The sequence below is a fragment of the Xyrauchen texanus genome, chromosome 46, assembly GCF_025860055.1.
Source record: "Xyrauchen texanus isolate HMW12.3.18 chromosome 46, RBS_HiC_50CHRs, whole genome shotgun sequence".
NCBI classification, from domain to species: Eukaryota; Metazoa; Chordata; class Actinopteri; order Cypriniformes; family Catostomidae; genus Xyrauchen; species Xyrauchen texanus.
Genome location: NC_068321.1, coordinates 532,783 through 556,666, shown reverse-complemented (window position 1 = coordinate 556,666; position 23,884 = coordinate 532,783). Strand labels below are relative to the sequence as shown.

At 38.9% G+C, this 23,884-nt stretch overlaps 1 protein-coding gene across 1 annotated transcript; it reads right to left on the bottom strand.

Annotated features, from left to right (window-relative positions):
- Positions 1–2,349: 2,349 nt before the first annotated feature.
- chmp1a (charged multivesicular body protein 1A) lies at positions 2,350–23,826 on the bottom strand. The gene is made up of 7 exons (XM_052119202.1): positions 23,667–23,826; positions 23,208–23,227; positions 23,037–23,114; positions 8,676–8,822; positions 8,433–8,561; positions 8,151–8,344; positions 2,350–3,761 (listed from the first exon to the last, which is right to left on the bottom strand). Exons 1-7 carry the CDS (start codon positions 23,671–23,673, stop codon positions 3,740–3,742), a joined length of 597 nt encoding a protein of 198 aa, XP_051975162.1. The 5' UTR covers positions 23,674–23,826; the 3' UTR covers positions 2,350–3,739.
- Positions 23,827–23,884: the final 58 nt, after the last annotated feature.

The window sequence follows — 23,884 nt, the reverse complement described above, 5'->3', positions numbered from 1 at the left end:
GCGTTCACACTGCCAGCTATTTTATCGCTGCATGTTGCCAGTGGGTGGCGGTTAGGTCGCTAGTGGTGTGTATGGAGCAGTGGCGGCTGCTGGTCTTTCAAAGAGGGGAAGCTCATTTTCGGCCTACATTATAAACTTATTTACCCTATTTTTTGCACTAAATCAATCTTAGGTGTTGATCTGCCCTGCTGTTTAATTCTAATTTTTTCCTCGTAAGGAAGACTTTCAAATGGCTTCCCCAAAATCAGGTCGACAATATTAGCACCGTCTGCCATCGTGCGCAGTTTCACCCGTACGACGCTAGCCTAGCCTACTGTATGAATGAATGAATGAATGAATGAACGAACGAACGAACGAACGAACGAACGAACGCTCTAAAACAAAATATATTAAACTTGGTAAAACTGAAACAAGGAATGTGGTGTATAATTGTGTGAAATGTATTATGCAAATTGACTAGCAATTTCGCCAAACAAATAGAAAGAAATAGGTTGCAGCAGTTTGTCTTTCGACTACACTTGAGAAATCCGCGATGGGACTGAGCGTGAAATAGCTTCAGTGACTTCTTATAGTACAGATTCGCTGTCAATCAAAAGGAGATGCAGTCTTTCGACAGATCCTCCAATCATCACGCGGAAGCCCAGAGTCCGGGCCAGCCCACTCCTCATTCACCCCCAGAGACGCTGAGCGTCCGTGGGCGGACATAATCGCAGCATTTATCCAATGACCGTCTATTTTTGGAGCACTGAAAAAACTGTTCAGAGCAGCCCCATTGAAGTCAATGGACGCTCGGCTTCAACAGGGAAATGCACTGACGCTACGGGAATGTATGAGAAGTAAATCGAGTCAGCCGACCTGCTATATGTAATGTAGCTGATTCTGAACGAACTCGTCTTCGAGATGAACGTGTTCTAACGCATTTTTAGTCAATAAATTGTTTACACAATAGTACATATTTGACCATTATTTTTTTGACATTATAGGGGAAGCTGAGCTTCCCTTGCAGTCTTAAAGAAATCCCCACTGGTATGGAGAGACTAAACAGCACTGTTTCTTTACAATTAATATTATTATTAAAATATTAGGATCACGTGAGCTCTACCATCTTCTTTCGTATTGGCTGTCGCTCCCGAAAGTCGCTCTTCATTTGCATAAAGTGAAACGTTCCTCAACTTTGTCGATGGACACACCCACATCCGGTCGCCGTTGCTCGTGTTGCCGGAAGTCGTCAGCTCTCATTGAAAATTAATGAGATGAGGTTGTTTGTTCGCACTTTTTGATTGAGGACTGGACATTGAAATGCATCTATTCTTCCACTACAAACTCTGCAGACATGTTTGTACATTCTGTTCTCTGGTTTGTGTGCACCAATGATGTGTTTTCTGTTGAAGTGAAACAAAACGGGTTTTTGATTGAAATCCACATCTCGCGCGTGCTGCTTAACTACATTTGCTCGCATACAAAGAGCTCTTATGCTCGTGTGCAGAGTCATGAACGCACACAGGACAATAACGTTCAGAGAATATTTGTACATTAGATTTTGGTTTGATTCGCACCAAACCTTATCGTATGCTTTCATAACAATCATGAGTCTCATGGAATAATTTATTAGACTGAATTATACTTTTGTGTCCTTTTGAAGCTTGAAGAGGTGGTCACCATAAACTGCTATTGTATGACATTACTGAGCAAAACAATTTCTCCATCGTGTTAAGAAACAGAAAGTCATATAGGATTATAACAGCACAGGGGTGAGTAAACAATGGCTGAATTTACATTTTTAGGTGAACTAATCATTTAACACTCTTAAGTAACTTCAATATGTTGATGAGCTGAGGCCCTAACCCTAATCCTAAACCTTGCCTGATGGGAACAACTCAGGGCAACTTCCATTGCATGTTTAAAACACTGCTGTGAAAGAGCTGTGTAACTCTTTCTAGTTGTTGTAAAGACATGGCGTCATCGGTCACAATTTACATGAAATAACACGCCACTAACTGAGGATAGCACATAATTCATTTGACCTGAAGTACAGTAAATATACAGGGCTGTATTAACACACAGGCTTGGGCCCAAGGATTCAGGGGAGCCAAGTCTTGGTAGTCTCCCGTTAGCGTCCTCGGGAGGGCGCGTGTATAAACCTGTTCAGCGTGAGACGCTGATGTAAACACAGAGTGCGTGCGCAACTGCTAAACCCATCCGTGAAGCGCATGATCATCAAATTACAACGTTAATGCGGCCCTGTAAATATATACTTATTTTTAATATAAAGTTGGGTTTTGTGTTGAAGGCGTAAGGACAAGACTTCAATTTAATGGTGACAAAAGACAAGGACAACAAACATCCAGACAAGTAAGATCAGAAAATTTATTACACACTTGCATTCTTAAAAACATAAAGCAACAGAAACAAAGCAGTGGGAAATAAACTTTAGATTTGTATCCAGACAGAATGTGTTGATCCATTTTGAATTAATGTTTAAATACTGTAACTAGTACAAGCATATTATCTCCAAAGAAGAGATAAATCATTATTGAATTTATACGTTCTGCATTTCTTAAAAAGCTCAAACAATTTTGTGTTGTTCCTTACTATGATTATATTTTTATCATACTTGAAATATTTAGTGTTGAATTTTATGCTAATGTAGAAATACTTTCAATAAAATGGACATTGTTTCAATGGGTTTTATCTGAGAAAAAGATCAGCATACTTTTTTTACAGTTATGATTCACTACAAACCATAAGTTGGATAGGTTACCCAAAAATCTAAATTCTGCAAACTTTTACTCACCCTCATGATTTTTCAAACCTTTTGGAACACAAGACGTCAGGCAGAACGATAGCGTAAGTCACCCTTCACTGGCATTGCATCTTTTTTTGAAAGTGAATGGTAACTGAGGCGGTCATTCTGTCCTTTATCTCCCTTTGTGGTCAAGTTATAAGATATGGACCAACATAAACCACATAACAAAAATGTTTTTTTATTATTTTTTTTTAAACGAAGTAAAACAGTGGCACTGGAACATGCCGTCTGACATTGCTCCATTTCAGCAATAATATTAGAATCATTTTATTTTTAGAATAGAAGCACATAAAACAAAAGAAGACCTCCAGAAGTAAATTCTAGTAAAACTTAACCCTTCTCCAAGCTAAACCGCCCCAGAAAAGACTGTGACTACAGACGTATGTCAGGTGTTAATAAAAACCAAAGTCCCATGTGTTTATGGGGTGGACTCTTCACTCTGTAGTTCGATGGAGGCACTGAATGAATGAAGCACCTACTAACACACCAGTGCACGGCAGTAAGGCATGAGGAACCAAAGCAAACTCTGACAGATTGAAAATACACTCAATCCCTTCATGTGATTAATCATGCTGCGCTCTATTTCATGCACTGCATAATACACTATAACAAAATCTGTACGTAACAATGTTATGAAGGTTTCACCCTCTATCAGATTGAAACAAAAGATACAAACATAAATGAACACAGAGCCATTGGCAACGACAATGAGCAAACCCCAGCAACCCTCTACATCAGTACTTTCCCTTGTTTCCATTGTATGAAAATTCAGAATTGTACACAAGTATGTTTGATGATAGGAGATGAGATACAAAGATAAAGCCAAAAGAGAATTTTTGTGTGATACTTTATATAAATAGATAAGGCTACAAAAATCAACGGTCTGGTAAAGTCCTCCAAGCTGGAAGGGTTTAACTGAATCTCAGAACACCATCAGTTACGTAAGGCAGCCAACCTGTAACACAACATCAATATCATCATAGGTCACTAACACAGATAAACATGCGCACCGTACACATCTGAACACACATTATTTCATAATGAGCTATGAAACGGTGCAGGCATTTCAGTCAGAGTATGTGAATGCATAAGTGAGCTCAGCTCTGAAACGGACAGTGACTGCTTTCTTTATTGATGATTTTATCTACTCAGGTCATCTGAATTGGACTTTTATTTTCAACAGGACAATGGGCCTCATTCACTAATAACTGCGTGGATTTTGCATACTTCTACGCACAGGAAAAGTTTTCACAAATACATTTCCGAAAGATTTACAACAGGTGCACATGAATTTGTTCTTGTTCAAATGTTAATGAATCCGGAATATTCTCAATGAAGGACCGTGTACACGAAGTTAGTAATTTGATCCAGGCTATATAGGACCATTACACCAGCTGCATCCAAGCACATCCAACAGCATTTTAATTAGAGCATTTGTGCACTCTATCACTCAACACGCATGGGGAGATCCAGAACCCAGTTCAAGAAGTAATGCACATCATTTTTGTTACTTTGAAATAAGACATTATATATATATATATATATATATATATATATATATATATATATATTAGCATAATTTCATTTTGTGTTCATAACATATTTATAAGGACACTGGGAGTATGTGATTTTTGCTTACGAGTGTTTTTAGTTTTTTTTGCTCATAAATTTAGAATACATTGAAGTGCTAACTTATTGATGAACCATGATTTCTTGGTGAAAACATTTGTACACAGATTTCACACACAAATACATACGTATGCAGTTAGTAAATGATGCCTTAGTTTACATTTAATTGATATGTCTCTAAACATATAAAGCATTGTAGAGATTTTAAAATGCAAGAAGCTGTCTACTGTTAACAAGCCAGTAATTTTGCACATTCTATAGCCGAGATGATTTCCTAGAAGTTATGAGAAATGTGTCACCAATAAGAAAGTTTGTATGAGGTATCAAAATAAGATCAATAGATAATAATATTTACAAAAAGGATGGGATGGTTGGTGTGAACAAAACTTTATATCACATTAAAAGTATACACTAATGAGCCACAACATTATGACCACTCAAAAGTGAAGAAATAACGTTGATCATCTCCTAACAAGGCCACATGTCAAGGTCTGGGTAGATTAGATGGCAAACAAACAATCAGTTCTCGTAGGCAGCGTTGAATGCAGGAAGAATGGGCAGGAGTAAATTGTTAATCCCAGATGACTGGGACAGTGGCTTGTGTGGCGCTCCCAGTCAGCAGTGGTGAGTACCTACCGACAGTGGGCTGAGGAGGGACAAACCACAAATCGGCGACAGGTTGTTGGCCCCTCAAAGCTCATAGATGCACGAGGGCAACGAAGGTCTACTGTGGCACAAGTCACAGAAGATTTTAATGATGGTTACGGGAGGAATGTGTCAACACACAGTCTGTATACCTGCTGTGTATAGGTCTGCGTAGCCGCAGACCAGTCAGAGTGCCCATGATGACCTGTCCACCGTCGAAGAACCTACAATAGGCACGTGAACATTGGAACTGGAACTTGAAGCAGTGGAAGAAGGTTGCCTGGTCCAGTGAGTCCCTTTTTCTTTTAAATCACATGGATGGCCATGTATGTGTGCTGCATTAACCTGGGGAAGTGATGGCACCAGGATGCACAGTTGGAAGATGACAAGCCGGTGGAGGGAGTGTGATGCTCTGGACAATGCTCTGCTGGGAATCCCTGGGTCCATTCATGTGGACATCAATTTGACACGTGCAACCTACCTAAACATAGTTGCAGTCCAGGTACACCCCTTCATGGCAATGGTAATCCCTGATGGCAGTGGCCTCTTTCAGTAGAATAATGCACCCTGCCGCACTGCATACATATTTCAGGACTGGTCTGAGGAACATGATGAAGAGTTCAAGGTGTTGCCCTGGCCTCAAAATTCCCCAGATCTCAATCCAATTGAGCATCTGTGGGATCTGCTGGACCAACAAGTCTGATCCACGGTAGCTCCACCTTGCAACTTACAGGACTTGAAGGATCTGCTGTTAATGTTTTGGTGCCAGATACCACAGGATACCTACAGGGATCTTGTAGAGTCCATGCCTCATTGGCTCATCAGTGTATATCATAATATAGCTGTGGTAGCTGACCCTACTCCAGGAAAACTACAGTACTGCAGAGTTTATTTCCAATACTGCTCCAACATAATGGTCTGTTATTTTCAAGTGATCCTTAACAAATGAGGACATAACCTCTGCAGCTCTACCATCGAAGAAAGCGTAACAGTCAATGGGGACAACTTGAGTTTTCTAAGCCAATCATATCATGGCCCTAACATCAATAAACCACGTTCAGAGTTTGACGACAGTAAATCACAGTTTGCGGATACCATTTAAAGCAGCGTTTCTCAACGGGGGCGGTACCGCCCCCTAGGGGGCGTTTGGACAGTGTTGGGGGGCGGTGTGAACAAGGCAGCAGAGAGGGGGCTCAGGCACAAATGGGGGCGCTACTCAGAGGTACTCAACAGGCGGCCTGCGCAAAAAGCTTTTCAGCTCTTCTCCTTAGCCTATGTCTTCGTCTTGCTCGGATTTCTGCTGCCACTTCACCAGGAGGATATGCCAGGAGAGCCGCTTCCTAAGTTACACATGCTTTTAATAGGCGGAGAATTTTCAGCGCAAAATAGAGGCGCTTTCACCGGCTTTTTCTGTACATAACGCTGAATACATAATTAGGCTTAGTTTACGCTTCCCTCCCATCTATTTATGTGACACTCCCACTTTCCCCTTGTCCATCCCATGAATGCATATGCATGACACGAAAAGCGCATTTTGCCATTTTCAATTGCGACAGGCAATCTGCGCTTTCATCTCAGTGCGTCCCGTTCGTACATACCTCGCCATGGTTTTATGCGCACTTTGCGAAACAAATATGCCTGAAGTGGGCGCAAAAGCGTTAGTACATCTGGCCCTGAGAATTTTAATTGTAATGTGATGATCGGGTGCGGATATCTAATCGGAGAAAATCATTGGTGATGGTGAGTTTGTTTCTAACAGCTGATTCGGGTGACGTTAGAGCTGATCCGCGCATCTCTACTCTGCAATGTGTAATTGGCCGATGGGAATAATAAAGTCATAATAATCTAAATATTGATTTTATATTATTTGTCTTTTTGCAGTTATTCACCTAGTATATTAATATTAACTTAAGTTCTCTCCCTCGTGTCCCGCAAAATCAGGTCTGCTGACCTGCAACAGAGCAATAGCCAGGTGGTCACCCTACGTTACTCACTGTTATTCATCACAACGTTTAAGCATCTGACAACTCATACAATGTTCATTTGAATGTAAAATAAAATTATGTCTGTGCAAATTAATGAATTCATATTTAAATGTTGCTAATAACCCACTCGGCTAGTTACCGGCAAATGATCTCCATAGCAACGCCTAAAAACAGCTGTCAGAGTGGTAGAAATGACCGTTTGTAGGCTATTCAAATTCGAAGCCTAGTATATATTGCCTAATTGAGTGCGCGAACGACCGCTGCTTTTTCATTGGCCATTTAGGTTAGTTACGTTATTGTTCACGTGATTGGTTCATCTTAAAAAAAATTTTGTGTGAGCCTGAATTTGTTTGAATTTCTAAATACATTTGAAATACCTTTCAAAGAATTTTGAAATTGAAAACATTTTTTTCCAAACACAATATTACTCAACTTGAGGCTTTTAAATGTAGTTTATACAATAAGAAACTTCTGTTTCAGTTTTTTTCCAAAAACTCAGGCTTCAGGTATCAGTGTTGCAATTGTTTGGCTGTAATAGTATTTCTGAAGTGTTTTTTTTTTTTTTTTTTTGGGGGCGTTAAGAGGATCATGAAGAGGTAAGGGGGTGTTTGTTCAAAAAAGGTTGAGAACCACTGATTTAAAGGAAGGAGTAGAGCTGGAAAATGAATCCTACCAGTCGCAAAATTGTCCTTAACTTCTATTACAAAACATTTTTCATTGTAAACTCCACACATATTTCACTCCAAAATTATTATTTAATTTAAAACATTTTGAAGATTAGCAGACAGGATGTCAGATTAAGATAGAAGCTTTCTTCACTAAAAATCAGCATACTAAAGCATCTGATCCATTGACATCCATGCAAAATGGACAGCCTCTCTCTATTTTTTTGCTAACCTTGGAGCCTCTCCTTGGGGCTAAACTCCAGGAATGCAGCCCTGTGATATACAGTAGCTATTTTTGCAGGAAATTCAACAAAAATTGTTTTGTGTATAGGCATGTAGTAGTGACAAGGAAATGACTTAAAATACTTTCAAATCTTATATATTTGATTTTAGAATAATAAAGTAACAGAGGTAAAGTACCGTCTAGAGAGCAGGTCTTCTTTATCCTGTGAGCGTACTGAGGTTTCTCCCAGTGATGCAGCTCCAGCTGGCAGCTGACTGAGTTGATCCACCACCTCCAGCCCATTCTCCTCCGCTATCTGCAGAATCAGATCATCCACCTGATCCTGTGGAGTGGTCAGTGTGGTCGCAGAGCTCATGGAGTCCTCCATCACCTGAACGAGACAAATCAGCACAAACAAAAATGTTTAAGCACCAACATATTTTCAAAGACATGAGCACAGAGTACATCTCAGCACTTACCGAGGTGTGAACATCAAGATTCTGAACCTGGGTCTCAAACTTGTCCATAACAGCTGACACTTTCTGCAGATCCATGGAGTTCAGAGCCTTATCCAGAGATTTAGTCACCTGTGTCATGTTTTTCGTCACCTTTTGAAATAAGAATAAAACACTATGAAGGCTAGAGCACATCAGATTATTTGTTTCATATGGTGTTAATAAAATTATGATCATCAGAATGTAATAATTTAGACATTGTCTCACCGCTTTCATAGTCACGGCTGTCTGAACCTTTGAGGCTACTGCATCCACACGTGATGCCATACGCAGCCAGTTCAGGCCCTCGTTTTTCTTGCGAATGGCATTCTCTGCATACACTCGCGCACAATCCACGTTCTTCTGCTGAAGAGCCTAGACATTTACACATCGAATTAGGGCTCATAATATGTGTGATGGAAAATAACTGCATTATGCACGTTTCAATGACCACAGCAAAGGAGTTAGTGATTTTTCACATGATGTTCTGCACACGATCCAGCTGTAATGCTCTTCCTGAAGTTTGTGTATTCTAAACAAATCTAGCAGAACCTCCTTTTTTGGATCTCAAAATTAAAATCTCACAATTACGGTCAAGAATATGTCTGGTAATATTTCAACCCAACATCAATAGAAAACATAATTTATATTCTGCATAAAAAAGTCTACTTGAGACCATTTTATGACAATTTAAAAAAAACCATTTGACGACATTTCTTCTGCGGAGCACAAACAAAGATATTTTAGAAATTGTCTGAGCGGTTTTCCCCTACAATGCAATTGTAAATCGGTTTAAATTTGGGGTGTAATGATTAACTTATTTCACGATTTGATTCGATTCACAATTCGTTACTGAAGCTAGAAATGTTAAGATTAAAGTTTCAGAAGGAAAGTGGCATTTAACTGATCACAATGTATAGTCAGGACATTACTGATGTAAAAAACAGCACCATCACTATTTGAATAAAGTCATTTTTGATCAAATCTAGACAGCAGCATCACTCCAACACCTTATCCTTGAGTAATAAGGATTTGGTACTAGAAAATGACTAGCCATTATATCAAACACTGCTTAAAGATATTTGGTTCATTAAATGAAGCTTAACATTGTTTTTGAGTTGCCACTGTATGCAATAGACTGGCATGTCTTAACTCTTTCCCCGCCAGCGTTTTTAAAAAAAAGTTGCCAGCCACCGCCAGGGTTTTTGACGATTTTCGCTAAACTTTAATGGCCCGCAGAATATTTTCTTCCATGAATATATGAAGATGCTATATATCACAATAAAGATCTGAGCTAGGGTTGAGCGATGTCCCCTAAATTGGCAGTTGACGATGTTGACAGTAAAACATCGCGATGGACGATGATATCGTCGGGGGGGTGGGTTATATAATTTCATCTAATTTTCAAAAATGATATGACAAATTATAATTTCGTTATTTTACTAACCCAACTAATGACTCGTCGGCGCTTTATCAGTAGGTTGCACGACACGTGAAGCATTTTTTTTTAGCTTTCACTTAAGAAGCTTTTTATTTTAATATATCTCTTTACATAAATACTATTTTCCACTTAAAAACTATAATTTCGTTATTTTACTATCCCAACTGACTCATCCGCGCTTTCCAATAGGTTGCACGTAAGGGGGAAAAATATTTCTTCCACTTAAGAAGAGTTGTGCACTTTTTATTTTAATATATCTCTTTACATAGATATTTTTTTTCTATTGAAAAACTATAATTTCAGTTATTTTACTAGCCCAACTAATTAGTAGCCTACTCATCCGGGCTTTTTAATATATTAGCCTAAGAAAAAAAGTCAGTCTTTTGGCAGCCTTCTTGCGAAGAGAGCAGCCACAGCCACGCTCACTGATGAGCAAAAGGTCGAGGCAGAAATGACCATGTACCTGCAGGAAATGGCCATTGATGGGGAAGAGGACGACAAAATGTTTCCGTTCATTGCAAGATTAGCACGGAAATATCTGCGCATAGAGGTGAAACTCGAAAAATTAGAATATCGCGCAAAAGTTCATTAATTTCAGTAATTCAACTTAAAAGGTGAAACTAATATATTATATAGACTCATTACAAGCAAAGTAAGATATTTCAAGCCTTTATTTGATATAATTTTGATGATTATGGCTTACAGCTTATGAAAACCCCAAATTCAGAATCTCAGAAAATTAGAATATTGTGAAAAGGTTCAGTATTGTAGGCTCAAAGTGTCACACTCTAATCAGCTAAACACCTGCAAAGGGTTCCTGAGCCTTTAAATGGTCTCTCAGTCTGGTTCAGTTGAATTCACAATCATGGGGAAGACTGCTGACCTGACAGTTGTGCAGAAAACCATCATTGACACCCTCCACAAGGAGGGAAAGCCTCAAAAGGTAATTGCAAAAGAAGTTGGATGTTCTCAAAGTGCTGTATCAAAGCACATTAATAGAAAGTTAAGTGGAAGGGAAAAGTGTGGAAGAAAAAGGTGCACAAGCAGCAGGGATGACCGTAGCCTGGAGAGGATTGTCAGGAAAAGGCCATTCAAATGTGTGGGGGAGCTTCACAAGGAGTGGACTGAGGCTGGAGTTACTGCATCAAGAGCCACCACACACAGACGGGTCCTGGACATGGGCTTCAAATGTCAAATGTCTTACCTGGGCTAAAGAAAAAAAGAACTGGTCTGTTGCTCAGTGGTCCAAAGTCCTCTTTTCTGATGAGAGCAAATTTTGCATCTCATTTGGAAACCAAGGTCCCAGAGTCTGGAGGAAGAATGGAGAGGCACACAATCCAAGATGCTTGAAGTGCAGTGTGAAGTTTCCACAGTCTGTGTTGGTTTGGGGAGCCATGTCATCGGCTGGTGTTGGTCCACTGTGCTTTATTAAGTCCAGAGTCAACGCAGCCGTCTACCGGGACATTTTAGAGCACTTCATGCTTCCTTCAGCAGACAAGCTTTATGGAGATGCTGACTTCATTTTCCAGCAGGACTTGGCACCTGCCCACACTGCCAAAAGTACCAAAACCTGGTTCAATGACCATGGCATTACTGTGCTTGATTGGCCAGCAAACTCACCTGACCTGAACCCCATAGAGAATCTATGGGGCATTGCCAAGAGAAAGATGAGGGACATGAGACCAAACAATGCAGAAGAGCTGAAGGCCGCTATTGAAGCATCTTATTCTTCCATAACACCTCAGCAGTGCCACAGGCTGATAGCATCCATGCCACGCCGCGTTGAGGCAGTAATTAATGCAAAAGGGGCCCAAACCAAGTACTGAGTACATATGCATGATTATACTTTTCAGAGGGCCGACATTTCTGTATTTAAAATCCTTTTTTTTTATTGATTTCATGTAATATTCTAATTTTCTGAGATTCTGAATTTGGGGTTTTCATAAGCTATAAGCCATAATCATCAAAATGATATCAAATAAAGGCTTGAAATATCTTACTTTGCTTGTAATGAGTCTATATAATATATTAGTTTCACCTTTTAAGTTGAATTACAGAAATTAATGAACTTTTGCACGATATTCTAATTTTTCGAGTTTCACCTGTATGTGCTACCAGTACTCCATCAGAGCGGGTCTTCAGCACAGCGGGTAGTGTAGTTACTCCAATCCGCAGCTTATTAAAACCAGATAAAGTGAATATGTTGGTATTTCTGGCCAGAAACATCGAAATTTAAACATGGTCTATGGTGAAAGATATATTAGACTTCTTTACGCATTTTTCGCCATCCGTTGCGGAGCTATTTGATTTTGCATAGGCCTATTATTTTTTAAACGTTCATTTGTGTAGTTCATATGACCACTTTACAATATTTCAATAACATAATTTATTTTGTAGCCTGTGCTGAAGTTAATTGTGCTGCTAATTATAAGTGAAATGTTAATGCCGAGTTTCACTCTGAGTGTTGTTCCCATTTTCTTGTTCCTTATGTTTTAATAAATGTGTGTTATTCATATTCACCTTGTTTCTTTCATTTGATTTGACATTATGGATTTATGGCCAAGGAAATGTTTCTTTAAAAGTATTAACCAGACAAAAGTTATTTGACGTTCGCTGGTCTGGGTTTATCTTAAACTGCCGCTTCAGTGTATACAAGAGTATGTGACAATGAGCAAGATTTTCTGAGACACTACAACTACTAATAATTCATTAATAAAGGCTTAAAATAAAATATTTTAATCTAAATGTACAGTGTAAGACATGTAAAAAAAAGACAAGAAGCTAACAATGTCAAGATCAATATTTGTGTAGCCTGCCTGACACGGTATTTTCACAGACTAACACGTCACGTCTCTGGCATAAACTACAGTATTTAAAATAGCATATATGCATTATTAGCTATATTCTCAATTTAATTTACAGAGCAATCCCTGCAAACTTTTTAGGTTAGCTATAGAAGAGACTAGGATTAGTGAGTCACACTAGCAAGACTCGCAAAAGGGGGCGTGGCATCACGATGGTGGCTCTACATCGTGATGTTGGTCAGCCATCACGATGGACGATGATATCGTCCATCGGCACAACCCTAATCTGAGCCTCTGCTTTTAGGCAAAAAAAACGATTTTATTTTATCTTCATTTGTTCTTTTTTTATTGCGACTTGAACAGAGGTCGGTTTTGTCAAAAAACAACATTTCAGACAAAAAGCTGAGAAAAAGGCATGTTTATGTCTGATAATTTGAGCTTCTCAATACTCCACTTCTTCATGTTTGAGACGATCACAGTCTGTTTCTTTGATCAAAGAGTTGCGTACTCTTTCAAAACATGCGCAGGGTCTTCCTTACGGTCTAACACCTAAAACACGGAAACCCGGAAAATTCCGTGTTTGGCGGGGAAGCGTTTTTTCATAAAACACGGAAAATTCTGTGTTTGGCGGGGAAAGAGTTAAGGTCAATATTAGGTAAAAAAACGTCTTTCTCTAGAAACTCATCAGTCAATAATTGTTTTGAGGAATGAAGGCTATACAATGCTTGAAATTGCCAAAAAACTGAAGATTTCATCCAAAGGTGTAACTACAGTCTTCAAAGACAGATGACAACTGACTCTATCAAGAACAGAAAGAGATGTGGAAGACCAGATGTACAACTAAACAAGAGGATAAGTACATCAGAGTCTCTAGTTTGAGAAATAGACGCCTCGCATGTCCTCCGCTGACAGCTTCATTGAATTCTACCCGCTCAACACCAATTTCCTGTACAACAGTAAAGAGAAGACTCAGAGGTGCTGGCCTTATAGGAAGAATTGCAAAGAAAAAGCTTTTTGAAACAGAAACTCGTAAAGAAAAGGTTTGAATGGGCAAAGAATCTCAGACATTGAACAACAGATAATTGGGAAAGAGTGTTATGGATCTTAACCCCAGTGAGCTTTTGTGGGATCAGTTAGACTGTAAGGTGGATGAGTGCCCTACAAGACAGCCACATTTATGGCAAGTGCTACAGGAAGTGTGGGGTGAAAGGTCACCTGAGTATCTGGACAAACTGACAGCTAGAATGTCAAAGATCTGCAAATCTGTCAATGCTGCACGTGAAGGATTTTTTGATGAGAACTCTTTGAAGTAGTTTAAGAAGATCTGCATTTTTTTTTCAAATTGTAATTTTTCTTGTTATTAATGTCCTGACTACACATTGTGATCAGTTGAATGCCACTTTGGTGAATAAAAGTACCAATTTCTTTCCATAAGAACAAAATCTGTACATTGTTCCAAACTTTTGGCCCCCAGTGTATATATAAACTTGGCAAAAAAAAAAAAAAAACGTATTTTCAGCAAACTTAACATGTGTAAGTATTTGTATGATGATAAAAAGATTCAACAACTAAACATAAACGGAAGTTTCACAGACATGTGACTAACAGAAATGGAATAATGTGTCCCTGAACAAAGGGGTTCAAAATCAAAAGCAACAGTCAGTATCTGGTGTGACCACCAGATGCATTAAGTACTGCAGTGCATCTCCTCCTCATGGACTGCCCCAGATTTGCCAGTTCTTACTGTGAGATGTTACCCCACTCTTCTACCAAGATACTTGCAAGTTCCCGAACATTTCAGAGGGGAATGGCCCTAGCCCTCACGCTCCGATCCAACAGGTCCCAGACGTGCTCAATGGGATTGGTGTAACTCGGGCAGTTGTTGTTGCCATTCTGTTCCTGTCCCGCAGGTGTGATATTCGGATGTACCGATCCTGTGCAGGTGTTGTTACACCTTGTCTGCCACTTCGAGGACAATCAGCTGTACTTCCTGTCTCCCTGTAGCGCTGCCTTAGGCATCTCACAGAATGGACATTGCAATTTATTGCCCTGGCCACATCTGCAGTCCTCATGCCTCCATGCAGCATGCCTAAGGCATGTTCACACAGATGAGCAGGGACTCTCGGCATCTTTCTTTTGGTGTTTTTCAGAGTCGGGCCTTGTCCACACTAATACGTTTTAGTTTGAAAACAAATCTTTTTCTCTCCGTTTTGGCCTTCCGTCCACACTGAGACTTTTCTCCATGAAAACTGAGCTTTTTGAAAACGCACTCGCATTGTAATGTGGACTGTGAAAACAGATATATCTGAAAATTATTATATATTTGTTTTCATGTATTGCAGTCAAGTGATGTATCCAACCAAAACAATCAAGGTGGTGGCCCGTGTTATAGCTGCGCTGTTGTACTTGATACTGACTTTGATAGCGTTGTTAAAAAATAAATGATACTTTGTACAACCATCACATTTCGTTCCTTCATAGGCGAAGGGATGTTTACTCTGAATTGGTGTCTGGCGACGGAACACAAGGACTATTGCATTTCAGACCATACATGCAACAGGGATTTTCTGCAAGCGCAGTAACATGGTTTAAGCATTTTCAAATGCTTCAGTGTGGATGAGCAACTTAATGTTAATTGCAGTACTTTGACTAACATAATTCATATAAGAATGACCTATTTACATATAAATGACAAATATGGCTGATAGTTTAACCATTTCTTATCGTATTTGGACTGTGTTTAGCATATTGCCATGAGTATTTTTAAAGTGAACAATGCATAGGCAAAATCTTAAAGACACGGTTCAAACTGTGAACCAGGTTTGCGGCGGTTTTTAAAATCAACTTTTTGAGGGCTTTCACACTGGCAATTTAGCCCGAAAACAGAGCACAGTTCACATGAAAAATTGGTAATATGAAAGCTGTTTTGCAGAATAGGTGTAAGGGTTCTACCCTTAGTTTTGTCTTCCTGACTTTTGTGACACTCATGTCTTGTTAGTCTCTGTCTTGGGTCTGCATTCAGCCACTTTGGTTGGTTTGGTTTTATTTATTTGATGGCTGAGTCCACAGACTTGTGTTCTGTCTCGTGTGGTGTGATTTCATGTTTTGTCTGGTCTGTGTCATGTGTTGAGAATATATGACTTGCCTTTTGGTTTTGTCATGGGGGGGTAGGGAGTGCTCATCCTGCGGTCTGTGTGGGTGATGGGGGACACTATACTGTAAAAAGGCACCGTCCTTCAGATGAGAGGTTAAACTGAGGTCCTGACTCCCAGTGGTCATTAAAAATCCCAGGACACTTCTCAAAAAGAGTAGGGGTGTAACCCAGATATCCTGGCCAAATTCCCCTCATTGGCCCTTTTCAATCATGGCCTCCTAATAATCCCCATCCATTAATTGGCTCTATAACTCTCCTCTCTCCTCTCCACCAATAGCTGGTATGTGGTGAGCGTACTGGCGCACGCTGGCTGCTGTAGCATTATCTAAGTGGATGCTGCACTCTGGTGGTTGTTGAGGAGAGTCCCATGTTCACTGTGTAAAGTGCTTTGAGTGTAGTGTCAGAAAATAAATGTAACGTTCATTCATTCATTCATTCTCTTCTGTTGTTGTTTTCTATGTTGATCTTGTGTCATTCTGGCAGCATATACTCATGTCTATTGGTTGTTCTGTGGCTATTCTGTCAGTTCTCGTTGGCCTGGACTGTGTTTTTCCCCTTCTGGGTAGTTTTGCTTGTTTTCTATTATTTTTGATAATAAAAGCCCATTATAGTTATCCCGCATTTGGGTTATCTCCAGGGAGTGGACCGTTGTACAGAACCCGAGACAACCTGTGGGAGGTGGTTTGAGCTTGGTTGCAATGGAAGCAACCTGTAAATTAAGACAGTATGTCCATACCAGAACAAACCCACACATCTCAAACTAAATTATGTGTTGAACACTCTTACTTAGGCTGGGACACACACTGAACAAGGCCTTAACACTGCTTATCAGTAAAATTGGATATCTGCAAAAATACTCAAAGAGATGTTTTCGGATATAGACAATATCTCACAATTATCCTGATGCCGATAGTGAGACTCATTGACAGACCCTGTCGGATAATGGACAATATTGTGAAAATGGCAAAACCAAAGATCTGTGAAGTCGCCACATACAGTGGGTACGGAAAGTATTCAGACCCCCTTAAATTTTTCACTCTTTGTTATATTGCAGCCATTTGCTAAAATCATTTAAGTTCATGTTTTTTCCTCATTATTGTACACACAGCACCCCATATTGACAGAAAAACACAGAATTGTTGACATTTTTGCACATTTATTAAAAAAGAAAAACTGAAATATCACATGGTCCTAAGTATTCAGACCCTTTGCTGTGACACTCATATATTTAACTCAGGTGCTGTCCATTTCTTCTGATCATCCTTGAGATGGTTCTACACCTTCAATTGAGTCCAGCTGTGTTTGATTATACTGATTGGACTTGATTAGGAAAGCCACACACCTGTCTATATAAGACCTTACAGCTCACAGTGCATGTCAGAGTAAATGAGAATCATGAGGTCAAAGGAACTGCCCGAAGAGCTCAGAGACAGAATTGTGGCAAGGCACAGATCTGGCCAAGGTTACAAAAACATTTTCTGCTGCCCTTAAGGTTCATAAGAGCACAGTGGCCTCCATAATCCTTAAATGGAAGACGTTTGGGAGGACCAGAACCCTTCCTAGAGCTAGCCATCCGGCCAAACTGAGCTATCGGGGGAGAAGAGCCTTGGTGACAGAGGTAAAGAAGAACCCAAAGATCACTGTGGCTGAGCTCCAGAGATGCAGCCGGGAGATGGGAGAAAGTTGTAGTAAGTCAACCATCAATGCAGCCATCCACCAGTCGGGGCTTTATGGCAGAGTGGCCCGACGGAAGCCTCTCCTCAGTGCAAGACACATGAAAGCCCGCATGGAGTTTGCTAAAAAACACCTGAAGGACTCCAAGATGGTGATAAATAAGATTCTTTGGTCTGATGAGACCAAGATAGAACTTTTTGGCCTTAATTCTAAGCGGTATGTGTGGAGAAAAGCAGGCACTGCTCATCACCTGTCCAATACAGTCTCAACAGTGAAGCATGGTGGTGGCAGCATCATGCTGTGGGGGTGTTTTTCAGCTGCAGGGACAGGACGAGTGGTTGCAATCGAGGGAAAGATGAATGCGGCCAAGTACAGGGATATCCTGGACGAAAACCTTCTCCAGAGTGCTCTGGACCTCGAAGGTTCACCTTCCAACAAGACAATGACCCTAAGCACACCGCTAAAATAACGAAGGAGTGGCTTCACAACAACTCCGTGACTGTTCTTGAATGGCCCAGCCAGAGCCCTGACTTAAACCCAATTGAGCATCTCTGGAGAGACCTGAAAATGGCTGTCCACCAATGTTTACCATCCAACCTGACAGAACTGGAGAGGATCTGCAAGGAGGAATGGCAGAGGATACCCAAATCCAGATGTGAAAAACTTGTTGCATCTTTCCCAAAAAGACTCATGGCTGTATTAGATCAAAAGGGTGCTTCTACTAAATACTGAACAAAGGGTCTGAATACTTAGGACCATGTGATAGTTCAGTTTTTCTTTTTTAATAAATGTGCAAAAATGTCAACAATTCTGTGTTTTTCTGTCAATATGGGGTGCTGTGTGTACAATAATGAGGGAAAAAAATGAACTTAAATGATTTTAGCAAATGGCTGCAATATAACAAAGAGTGAAAAATGTAAGGGGGTCTGAATACTTTCCGTACCCACTGTATATTAAACAGCAGCCCAGGGTGTGAGATTACCACCCACCTCCCACCAAATGCAACAAAGCTTAATCCAGGTCTTTATTCGCAAGCCCACAGGTAATTTTTCTCATCTACCCACAATAGTGGGGGTGACCTGTAAGATGTCTTGGAGTAACACATGACAAGAAACGCTGTTACACAGTGGAACAGGCATATGTAAAGTGTTCTCACTCTTTTTATTCTTTTTCAGTTGTCTGAAAACTGTTTGCAAGAATAGTGCCTTCTATGAGAATGCTGCAAATAATCTCAGACCATCTCAGGAAGTGCTGTGAGTTTAGTTCTCTTTATTTCCACAGAGAAGTTTGCACTTATGCATTGTGAACACAACTCTACAGGTTCACTAATATAATTAACAAATATTTGTTTTAAAGAAACAAAGATTAAAGTGATTAAATCATACAATAATACAAGACCACGTTCACCTTGAACCTAAAATGGAGTACTATTTTCTTTTCTTTAGGCAGCTTTAACTGTATTAATAAAATGCAATAAACACAAATCCGATAAGAACACACATTTGGCAGCATTATTTTGGGAACACAACAAAATTTATTAGGCTTACGAGTGATATGAAAACTGGTGTTTCCCATTCGTTTAAGCACAGATTGCGTGAGGTTACAAATTGTTTTAGCCATTTTAAGTAGAACTTTCCAGAGGCAGCCTATTGGTTTATTTATATATAAATTATTATTTACATTTACATTTATTCATTTGGCAGACGCTTTTATCCAAAGCGACTTACAAAAGAGGAAGAACATCAGCGAATCATCTTAGGGAGACAGTGGTACAAAAAGTGCCATATTACAAAGTTTCACTATCATCATAATAGTATACAAAACAGATTTAAGTGCAACAAGAAATGTAAATATTTATTTATTTATTTATTTATTTATTTATTTTTATTGACCGGTTCAGTGCTTTTGGAAAAGATGTGTTTTTAGCCGTTTTTTGAAGATAGAGAGTGAGTTAGCTTCCCGGATCGAGTTGGGAAGGTCATTCCACCACCGTGGTATGATGAAACTGAAAGTCCGGGAAAGTGTTTTGGTGCCTCTTTGTTTTGGTACGACAAGGCGACGTTCCTTAGCCGACCGCAGGCTTCTGGTGGGAACGTAGCTCTGCATAAATGTTTTTAGGTATGCTGGAGCAGACCCAGTGACTGTTTTATATGCCAGCATCAGGGCCTTGAATTTAAAACGTGCATGAACCGGCAGCCAGTGGAGAGAGAAAAAGAGTGGTGTAACATGTGCTCTCTTAGGTTCATTAAAGACCAGATGTGCTGCTGCATTCTGGATCATTTATTATCATTATTTTTAGTAGTATCTTTACATTTATAATTGTCTTTAGTTCTGAATTTGTAGTTCTGTATTCGTAATTTTCCTGTCGTCGAAGACGGATACATATGTGATGGCAAACGGGGCCGTTGGAGACTGTAAATGTTTGGATTTGGGAAGGTGATTATATAAGATTTTTTTGATCACTTCATTATTTTTATTGCATTTTTTTTGTTTAGTTTAAAGTGCAATTTGAATTTAGAAATATCTTTAAGTTTTTCGTGTTTTAGTAAATAAAGTACAATTTTAAAGCAAAATCAATAAACCCAAAATATTCACCGAACCTCAGCAGGGGGGTTGATAATGTAATCAGATCACTGACGTGCGGTCTGGGTAGGCAAACTAGGCACTGCCTACCCTGCCAAAATTCAAAAATAAAATGTTTATTAAATAATAAACTTTGTATTTGTATTTTTACTTTTTATTCTTGTTTTTTATATATGCAATATGTGTGTTATTCCAATTGTTTAGACGTTATGATGACAAATGTAGCAGTTACGCATAATCAACTAAAAACAAATGGTAGAATAAGCAGTGCTTTTACGGTCCATTCATTGCAGACGACACGCGGAAAACCCATGTTGCGCATGCGCACTTCGATCCTGTATTCTTTAACATGTACGGCAAAAAGCACAAATCTGCTGTGCCTTTTGACGTAAAAATGTTATGCCCGTAATCATCTCTGTTACGTATCAGACATGGACCAATTAAAATCTAGATATTCCTGGACATTTGCGTAGCTAACGTCATTACACCACAGCTAGCGTACATGCCTAATCCCCGCCAAATTCAAAATCAAAATGACAGCACCGGCCGTAATCACGGAATTAAGAATTTTTTCCAACTTCCAAGCTTGATTTTAATTCAAAATATGAGTTAATTGCAAGAGGGAGGTCTACGCCAGCCTTAGATGGACTAGTACAGCAAAAGGGCCCAAAAATTATCCGATCATTTCAAACTGATGGTATGTAAGAAAAGATTGGCTATGTGGCTGTGCTAACAATCAGCGGCTGTACTGCTATCCCTGCCTGCTTTTTTCAACCAGTCAGACTGTTTGGACTTCAACGGGATACTGTGATTTGAACAACCTGCCCGCAGCTTTAACCAAGCATGAAAAGTCATCAGCTCACATCCAGTGTCAAATTACACTGAAAATCTTTGGAAAATCTCGGATCGACCTTGCACTTGACGAGCAAAGGAAGCTGTATATAACCTACCACAATGAAAAGGTAAAGGATTGTTGTATTGTATCTTCTGTTATAAAGATGAAGATTGCACATAAAAAAATAAGCACATAATGTTGTAAAAAATAAACAACTTATTTTCTGTTCTATGTTCTGTGTTTTGACTACTGAATTTTGTATAATAATATCTAATGAAGATATATTAACAAAATCGTATATATTATATATAAAACATATATAAAATACATATACATTTCTTGATATGCCGCGCTTGTGCGTAACGTTCACTGTTTACGCGCTTGTGTGTGTGTGTGTGTGTCTGTGATAGAGAGAGAGAAAGAGAGCGTACACGATATACATCCTGATTTTTACATTTCTTGATATGCCGCGCTTGTGCGTAACGTTCACTGTTATTACATATTATTAGCTTAAACAATAAATCAGGTAATCTGGCTTTCATAACTCAGTGCCTAGCCTCTTTAAGACATCACCGCACGTCAATGAATCAGATATTGCCTTATTTTTTCTATAAAGTAACGGGGTGGGATAGACAGAGGCTGCAAGTGTTCAAATTGAATTAAATCCCTGAAGCCAATTACTGTGCAACAAAAATGCCAATAACACCAGAAAAAATGTATGATTCAATGCTGATCTAAAGATGGGAAAGATAATTTTACTTGCCCGACTGGACAACTAGCCTAATCAAAACGTCAATAATGAAAAAAGAACATAAAATATTTGTGATATACCCTAAGATTTATTACAAAGTTCATATTCTTATTCTCCAGTTGAAAATAATTCAGAGGGCGCATTTTTATACTTAGCTAGCGAACTAGTAAAAGCTGCACAGTGAAGATCAGTAGTAGTTTTATATGGCATTCCATTCTGAATACTTGAATCAAGTAAAAGCACAGCTTTCTTATTCTTTCTCTCTTATTTTTTTATTTATTTCTATTCATTGCTGGTTTTTATTGTTATTTTAATACTGGCTGTTTACTGGTCTTGAATAATTACTTGTGAAATTAAAACAGTTCTTAGTTCTTACATAAATGGTAAATTAGTTAGTGTTATTATTTGTTGTGGTATTGATGCTGATATCAAGAACCGTCAAATTTCACTACCGACTACTGACATTTTGGAATTGTGACAATAATTCATGTTGCAATAACATGATGAAAAAGTAGATCTCTTTCTGTAGAAGTGTGAGTACCCCTGCTGTAGCGTGGTGATGGAGGCTTTTCTTTAGTTGATGACCATAAGGAACATAACATAAATTCCATAAGTCAACACCCTCCTACCCAAACCCAGCATAGTATACATTTCTGTCAGAGAGAATAGAGTTGATTGCATACTATTAGGTTGGGGACCAGTCATAAGTTTAGAAAGCATACAACAAAACTTTTACATGTTACATCTGCATTTAACTTACTAAAATGTTTTTTTTTTCTCTCCAGACAAGTAACATTTCTAATTGGAAAAAAAGTGAAAGAACTATTTACTTATCTGAAGAACAAGCACATGACAAAGCTTAATGTCGAGTCCTGAATTCAGTGTCTACAAGTATTTTCTACACCCAAATTCAGTCCTTCGCTGCTGTAGGTCAAGTAGAGCTAATAAAACTCGTTAAAGCATCAAAAGCAACAACATGTATGCTTGACCCTATACCCAATAAACTACTGAAGAGGTGTTTCCTATTATCTCAGAACCTCTTTTCAATATTATTATTAACTAAATCGCTATATTTTGGACATGTACCCAGAACTTACAAAATGGCGGTTTTAAAAACGACTTATCAAGAAACAACAACTTGATCCTGGAGAGTTCGCTAATTACATATTGATCTCATATCACCCATTCATGTAAAAAATACTAGAACAAATAGTGTCCTCCCAACTAAGTTTTAATAAATGTCAACTCAAACAGTGTGTCACTCCTAGGCTGGAATGACACACTGTTTCTGTGACTTTCAATGAAACCACTCTATGCTTTAAATATCACATATTTCTGCTGTGTTACCTTTTTCACTTTAGCTTGTTCTGCTTTAGAGTCTTTCTCTGCTTTTTTGGCCAGTCGCTCCAACTGCTTTGATGTAAACTGATGAAAATGAGGTTAAAATATAAAACAACAAAGATCAGATAAGACTGACATCCATACCTAAATCCATGAGAGAAATGTAAATATATTTACCTTTAGCTGGAACAGAGTGTCTGTTGGAGAGGAAAACAGCAGTAATAACAATAATCATTCATTAAGCTCAGCCATTGACATTACCATGACTAATCAACTACATGAGTATGACAAGCCTAGATTAACATATATATACACACATATAAATAAAACAATATCTATGTAGTGTAAGTCTATCATCAATTTCTAATTTAAATCATATTATTGTAACATACATTCTGTCAATAGTTAAACAGAAGTCATTCACATGATCATGACTAATCAACACTCAACATGAACATGACACGACTAGTTAACAGGATATGTTCATATACATTTACATATTTTTGATACGCTCGGCAGTAAACGATTTAATAAATTATCAATTCAGGACACACTGCTATATATAAAAGTGTCAGTTATTCTGAGATGTATTTCGTTAACATCGAATATTATAAAACCATAAGACAGTGTTCCTACCGTCCATTATGTTGTTATTTTAGAGTTTGTATGAAGTTTGGAGGACTATTTTGATATTTTCCCTCAGAATGTGTTTGTTTATTTGTCTCCGCTCTCGGTTTTGGTCTTTTCCTTGTTCAGGCGTTCACCTAATGACGTCACATGTGCTGTACTTCCGTTCAAATATTCTCTCATAGCGCCAGCAACAGGCACTAATGCGTCACAACAGCTGGTAAAGC

Bases quoted from the DNA above. Each gene is read 5' to 3' on its own strand.
- chmp1a (XM_052119202.1), bottom strand. The intron at 23,115-23,207 runs GTAAATATATTT...CATTTTCATCAG, and splicing joins ACACTCTGTTCCAGCTAAAG to TTTACATCAAAGCAGTTGGA. The intron at 8,562-8,675 runs GTGAGACAATGT...TTATTTCAAAAG, and splicing joins CAGCCGTGACTATGAAAGCG to GTGACGAAAAACATGACACA.